This window comes from Haplochromis burtoni, unplaced genomic scaffold (assembly GCF_018398535.1).
Source record: "Haplochromis burtoni strain Fernald_Lab_line unplaced genomic scaffold, NCSU_Asbu1 Contig_169, whole genome shotgun sequence".
Lineage (NCBI taxonomy): Eukaryota > Metazoa > Chordata > Actinopteri > Cichliformes > Cichlidae > Haplochromis > Haplochromis burtoni.
Window position 1 is genome coordinate 323,616 of NW_024582530.1, and position 7,173 is coordinate 330,788.

General features: G+C 41.9%; 1 protein-coding gene across 1 annotated transcript in view; it reads left to right on the plus strand.

Moving 5' to 3' along the window:
• Positions 1-7,173, plus strand: part of LOC102306739 (NT-3 growth factor receptor) — a gene marked incomplete in the record, with an annotated part of 98,298 nt that overhangs the window by 81,858 nt on the left and 9,267 nt on the right. The window contains 2 exon segments of the mRNA XM_014337191.2: positions 444-687; positions 6,547-6,705. Of these exon segments, the coding sequence (XP_014192677.1) occupies positions 444-687; positions 6,547-6,705 (403 nt within the window).

A 7,173-nucleotide genomic window follows, 5' to 3' on the forward strand; every position in this document is an offset into this window, starting at 1 on the left:
TAAGTGTTCAATTGGATCTAGATCCGGACTCATTGCTGGCCACTTCAGAACTCTCCAGCACTTTGTCTTCAACCATTTCTGAGTGCTTTGAGAGATGTTTGGGGTCACTGTGTTGCTGGAACACCTATGACCTCTAATGCAGACCCAGCTTTCTGGCACTGGGCCCTACATTGACTTCCAAAATTTTTTGGTAGTCTTCAGATTTAGTGATGCCTTGCACACATTCAAGGCATCCACTGCCAGAAGCAGCAAAACATCCCCAAAACACCTTAGAACCTCCACCATGTTTGTCTGTGGTAGGTGTTGTGTTCTTTTCTGCGTAGGCCTCATTCCGTTTTCTGTGCAGAAGATTACATTTTTTTAAGTCGAACCGTCTTGCATTAAAATTGTCCTGAATGTCCTACATTTCTAACAGTGCAACCCTCTGATGATTTTCTCATCAGAGCCCATGGGCCAGATGCCATGATCCTAGTGGATGGACAGCCTTTGCAGACGAGTGGTGAACTCGGTCTGTCCCAGATGCTTCATATAGCCAGCCAAATTGCAGCTGGGATGATCTACTTGGCATCTCAACACTTTGTGCATCGTGATCTGGCAACCAGGAACTGCTTGGTGGGGAATGGTCTTCTGGTCAAAATAGGAGATTTTGGCATGTCCAGAGACATTTACAGCACAGATTATTACAGGGTAAGGACATTTTTCTTCTTGTATTTTTGTCTTCCTCTTTTTTATCAAAACTGGAAATGTTTTCAAAGATGAGCAATGAAATGGTAAGTTTCATTAAGTGCAGCTCTTCACATATGGTACACTTATACTGTGAGGTGCTAGAGCAGTAATCTGTGGAATGTTTACATTTACCTTCAAGTTATATTAGTAAAGCATGGTTATAAATCAAGTCAAATAATCAAATCTTTAAAAAAATCATGTGCCTATACTGTATCAGTTTGGTTAATAAGGCCACCACTCTTCCCCTCACACCCCCTTCTCTGGTCTGTGGATTTTTGAGTCACTAATTTAGGCTGCTCAGTCAAAATGGTGGTTATTACTGAGGCGAACACACTTTGCCCAGAACAATCTAAATTAGTTTTATTTGCAGATGGGCAACATTGCTAAATTGTAGACTTGTAGTCAAGATTGCCAAAACCAAGACCAAAACAATACCAAGACCAGAGGGTATCGAGACCAAGACGAGACCGAGACAAAAAAGTCTTTAAACTGCAGCCAGATGCTGCTTCGTTTACGGGTGTCAGGCATATTTATGTGTTTTTGCGATGCACTCGCACAGCCCTCCTCACCGCTGTCTACTGTCTCACTCACTTACTGAGAGGACAGACGCACGCTCCACTTGACTGTCGCGTCTCTCACCCTCTCTGTTTTTCACATAATGATATTATCCTATATCCTCGCATGTGATTGGCCACAATATGGACGGATTGGAGCATAGCTGAGCCACTGTGTGAGAGCTGAGCAGTGAAAGGAAATTAAGTGAGGAGCCGGCTCTCGCTCAATGGGAGTCGACTCTTCTTACTCACTACAAAGCACTCTCTAAGCACGGCGCTTAGAGCTGATGCTTTTGCGCACAACACATTAACAAACGTAACGTTGTGTGTCATGGATACTGTTGACTCCAAATCTCCCGACCACTATGTCGATCTGAGGCTGCAAGACCGAGACAGCGAGACCAAGACAAGACCAAGACCAAAGTCCGTCAAACTAAGACAAGACAAAGACCACATAAAGTGGCCTTGAGACCGGATGTAGAGTTGGATGTCTCGAGACCGGTCTTGGTCTCGAGACATCCAACTCTACTAAATTGTTCATCATTAATGTAAGACCTGTAGTATCAAAAGCCTTTTTAAAAGGCAAGAAATACACAAAGTGTTTCTTCGTGAGTACCATTGCATTTGATATATCTTCTACACGTTTCATTACAGTTACACTGATGTGTTTACTCTGAAGACATCTTGGTAATCGCTTAATGCCAGTTTATAAAAACAGCTTTTCTGAAATTTTCAAGAGCTGGAAAAGCAGAGGAATTGTTCTGTAACAACTGTTTTATGACAGGGACCTTTGCAAGTGCATCCAGAAAGCGTTGACAGCACTTCTTTTGTTCCACATTGTGTCATGTTACACCCTTATTCCAAAAGAGATTAAATTTATTTATTTATTTTTCACCTCAAAATTTTACACATAATAGCCCATAATGATGAAGTGAAAAAATTTTGTGTGAAATTCCTGCAAATTTATTAAAAACAAAAATATGATATGTTCTATATATTTTCTGAATACAGGGTGGGCCATTTATATGGATACACCGTAATAAAATGGGAATGCTTGGTGATATTAAATTCCTGTTTGTAGCACATTAGTATATTCGAGGGGGCAAACTCCTCAAGATGGGTGGTGACCATGGTGGCCATTTAGACGTCGGCGATCTTGGATACAACTTTTGTTTTTTCAATAGGAAGAGGGCCATGTGACACATCAAACTTATTATTGTCGCAAGTAATGTAATTGTCGCGCTGACCTAGTAGGTCTGTGTGGCTGTTACTCCTCTCTTCCTCCTCCTGCTCACTACCTGCTCTGTGCTGCTGCTTGCGCGTGGCCGCTAATTAGACCTTGTGTAATCTACAACTAAGCGCGGCCTGGTGCGAGCTGCTCCGCCAGGTGAGCTGAATTAGAGCAATCAAGGGCTGGCGTGCCTAGTAGACCTTAAAATGCATGCAGCAGTCATTTGACCTGGGTGCAACATACTGAGAGGACAGCAAACAAAGCACAATCCACTTTCCACTGTGAGGAAGACTTTGAGCTAGATGGGTTATCGGTTTTTCACCTATCCATCTACCTACCTACCTACCTACCTATCCATCTACCTACCTACCTACCTATCCATCTACCTACCTACCTACCTATCCATCTACCTATCCATCTATCTACCTATCAGCTATCTAACTAGCTGGTCAAAATTAGTGATGGGCAGATGAAGCTTCATGAAGCACTGAAGCTTTTCATCCAATTGGTTCATCCCAGTGCAAAGCTTCTTGAAGCTTCATTTGCTCTAGTAGGACACCTACTGGACGTAAAAATATTAGTTGGCATGAATTTGAAGAGTGTGGCCTTTTGCACACAGCCTGTAAATGTCAACAACAAAAGGAGTGTGTAAAACATTATATTGTAGTGATGGCAGTATACTGTGTATATTTATACTGGCAGTATGGAAAATGATTATTTGGAAATGCTTAAATGGAAATGATCATTTACTGTGAGGTGAGGTGTGGTTGGGGTGTGGACAGTAGTTGTGCTTTTGTAACGTTGAGGTATGGACAGCTACACACTGAGGCTCAGTCCTGCCTGTTCACATTTTATTCTGTAAAAACTAAATTTTCACTGCTTTTATGACCTTTTTAGTGGGGAGAACATAGCTAGGATTTAATGATTTAACAAATCTTTTGAATCCTTTGTCCTCCACAATGCTAAATGGCTGGGAGTCCTCAATCACCATGGTACCAGGTCTTCATCTATTTGAGATTGTTCTCCTGAGGAAAGACAATAAAGACAAAGCACAAATATAAATATCACACACGTAACTTATTCAGTTGTATAATATTGTTATATCATTTAGTAACATTACTGCATGCTATATTATCATGGCATTTGATGGCTCACCTGGTCTTGCTCCACAATCGGTGTTCCCCTTATTCTCATGCAAAGCTCTGTAGTGCCTAAGCATGGATGAGGTGTTGTTGTTATATCCCAGCTCCCTGGCACATAGCAAACACCTCACCTTGTACAAAAGTACAGACAGCTTAACATAGGTTTTATTGCACCATCAGTATTATGAAAATACATCTTCTGTAGAAATTTACATACCTTGTTGGGAGATATAAGCTCAAAATGTTCCCACACAGGGGAGGACATCCTTCTCTTCGTAGCTGGCTCCATTCTCTCCTGACTTTCTCTCCTCACTCTCCTAAACCTCCAAACTCTCTCCAAACTGTCTCTAACTCTCACTAACCGCAACTCTCCATCAAACACCCACATTTTGAATGGGGTCTGAGGGGTTTATATCGCTGTCATAGCTCGCGGCAAAGTTCGAACCACTTCTGAACCAGTCACGTGGTACAGCCGGGCAGCGAGGCTTCGGACGTCATCATTTTCAGCTCCTCCCATAAATGAAGCAAGCCTCGATACGCGCTTCGCGGAAACGCCCCCTCCATTACTCGACACACGACTTCGAAGCCTCGATACAGAACGTCACATCACTAGTCAAAATAAAGTGAGTGAAATTCAAAGTCTGGTCTTTTTCAAGTGTGGGCACCTCACAGACAGAGAACACTTGACAGTAATGTTAAGTAATGTCACAAGAAAAACAATGGTGTGCTTGGTTTCAACGTAACTTTATTCTTTCATGAGTTATTTACAAGTTTCTGACCACTTATAAAATGTGTTCAATGTGCTGCCCATTGTGTTGGATTGTCAATGCAACCCTCTTCTCCCACTCTTCACACACTGATAGCAACACCGCAGGAGAAATGCCAGCACAGGCATCCAGTATCCCAAAGATAAAAGTCTAAGGGGGTCAGATCGGGAGACCTTGGGGGCCATTCAACTGGCCCACGACGACCAATCCACTTTCCAGGAAACTGTTCATCTAGGAATGCTCGGACCTGGCACCCATAATGTGGTGGTGCACCATCTTGCTGGAAAAACTCAGGGAACGTGCCAGCTTCAGTGCATAAAGAGGGAAACACATCATCATGTAGCAATTTCAAATATCCAGTGGCCTTGAGGTTTCCATTGATGAAGAATGGACCCACTATCGTTGTACCCCATATACCACACCAAACCATCACTTTTGTTGTTCCAACAGTCTTGGAGGGATCCATCCAATGTGGGTTAGTGTCAGACCAATAGCGGTGGTTTTGTTTGTTAACTTCACCATTCACATAAAAGTTTGCCTCATCACTGAACAAAATCTTCTGCGTGAACTGAGGGTCCTGTTCCAATTTTTGTTTTGCCCATTCTGCAAATTCTGTGCGCCGATCTGGGTCATCCTCGTTGAGATGCTGCAGTAGCTGGAGTTTGTAAGGGTGCCATTTGTGAGTAGCTAATATCGCCGAAGGGATGTTCGACTAATGCCACTCTCCAGTGACATGCGGCGAGTGCTACGCTGTGGGCTCTTGCTGAATGAAGCTAGGACAGCCACTGATGTTTCTTCATTAGTGACAGTTTTCTTGCGTCCACATTTTGGCAAATCCAACACTGAACCAGTTTCATGAAACTTAGCAAGCAGTTTGCTAACTGTAGCATGGGAGATGGGTGGTCTCGTAGGGTGTCTTGCATTGAAATCTGCTGCAATGACCCGGTTACTGCGTTCACCAGATATCAACACAATTTCGATCCGCTCCTCACGTGTTAACCTCTTCGACATGTCAATGGTTGTGAACAAAGAGAAACCTGTAAATAACTCATGAACGTGAATGGTGAAGTTAACAAACAAAACCAGCGCTATTGGTCTGACACTAACCCACATTGGATGGATCCCTCCAAGACTGTTGGAACAACAAAAGTGATGGTTTGGTGTGGTATATGGGGTACAACGATAGTGGGTCTTTGGGGTCATCTGAAGGCAATTGTCTATGGTGTGAAGATACGAGATGTGCAGCACCTGAAACTACGGATACTGGATGCCTGTGCTGGCATTTCTCCTGCAGTGTTGCTATCAGTGTGTGAAGAGTGGGAGAAGAGGGTTGCATTGACAATCCAACACAATGGGCAGCACATTGAACACATTTTATAAGTGGTCAGAAACTTGTAAATAACTCATGAAAGAATAAAGTTACGTTGAAACCAAGCACACCATTGTTTTTCTTGTGACATTACCAATAAGTTTGATGTGTCACATGGCCCTCTTCCTATTGAAAAAACAAAAGTTGTATCCAAGATGGCCGACTTCTAAATGGCCACCATGGTCACCACCCATCTTGAGGAGTTTGCCCCCTCACATATACTAATGTGCCACAAACAGGACTTTAATATCACCAACCATTCCCATTTTATTATGGTGTATCCATATAAATGGCCCACCCTGTACAGTGCACACATGAAGGCTAAAAATATAGACAACATTTTTAAACTTTAGATGGGCTCTTCTGGTACATTTACATTTGGTGTATGGCATAATTTTCTTTTACATTTTCTGAAGACAGGTAATCTAAGTGTGATGTCATTCTTCTACAGCCATTGCATTGTGAAGTCAGCATTTATTTTATAACGTGTTAAAGCCAAGAAAATGTCTTTTGCTTGTTTGAGTAACTAAGTGGAATGTGTTACTTTGTTATCTGCAAAAAAGACTATGAGTGCCCAAAATTCAGTCCAGCATGAATTCATGTATTTACTTTTATATTCAAATGATTATCACAAATGTATAAGTCAGATTTGCCGTGTTGATTCTGACTTGTTTGTGTACGTTTTGAAGTTATCATACTGCTTATACCTTTCCCATAAAGCATTTCAATGTGTGTATGTATGTATCTGTATGTTCAGGTGGGAGGTCACACCATGCTGCCTATCCGCTGGATGCCCCCAGAGAGCATCATGTACAGAAAATTCACCACAGAAAGTGATGTGTGGAGCTTTGGCGTTATTCTGTGGGAGATCTTCACTTATGGAAAACAGCCATGGTTCCAGCTCGCCAATAATGAGGTAAACTATTATTTCAACACTGTCATTTGCTGAGGACATGATGTAATTACCAGGAACAAAACATTTGAACATTTTACTCAAATTAGCTTTTTTCCCTAGGGACCCAATTTATTAGTCCAGCTTTGTGGAAAAAAAAATAGAGGTGCATATATCACTGTAACTTAATGAGCAGAACTAATAGCCACTCTCATTTTACCTAACTTCTCCAAAAACTTATGAATTTCCACAAAATAATGTTGTAGGGTCTTTAACTTACATTGTAAAGCACCTTGAAGCAATTCTTGCTGTGATTTTGTGCTATATAAATAAATTTCAATTGGACTGAATCTGTCTTTTGGTGGTGTAATTTTCTTGGAATGCTCAGTTGGTGCCCTGTCTCTGACATCCCCTGTTATATGGAACAGGGGATGGTTTGGTTTGTCCATAACCAAAACTGGTTATGGACAAATCAAGTGTGTGATCATGTAT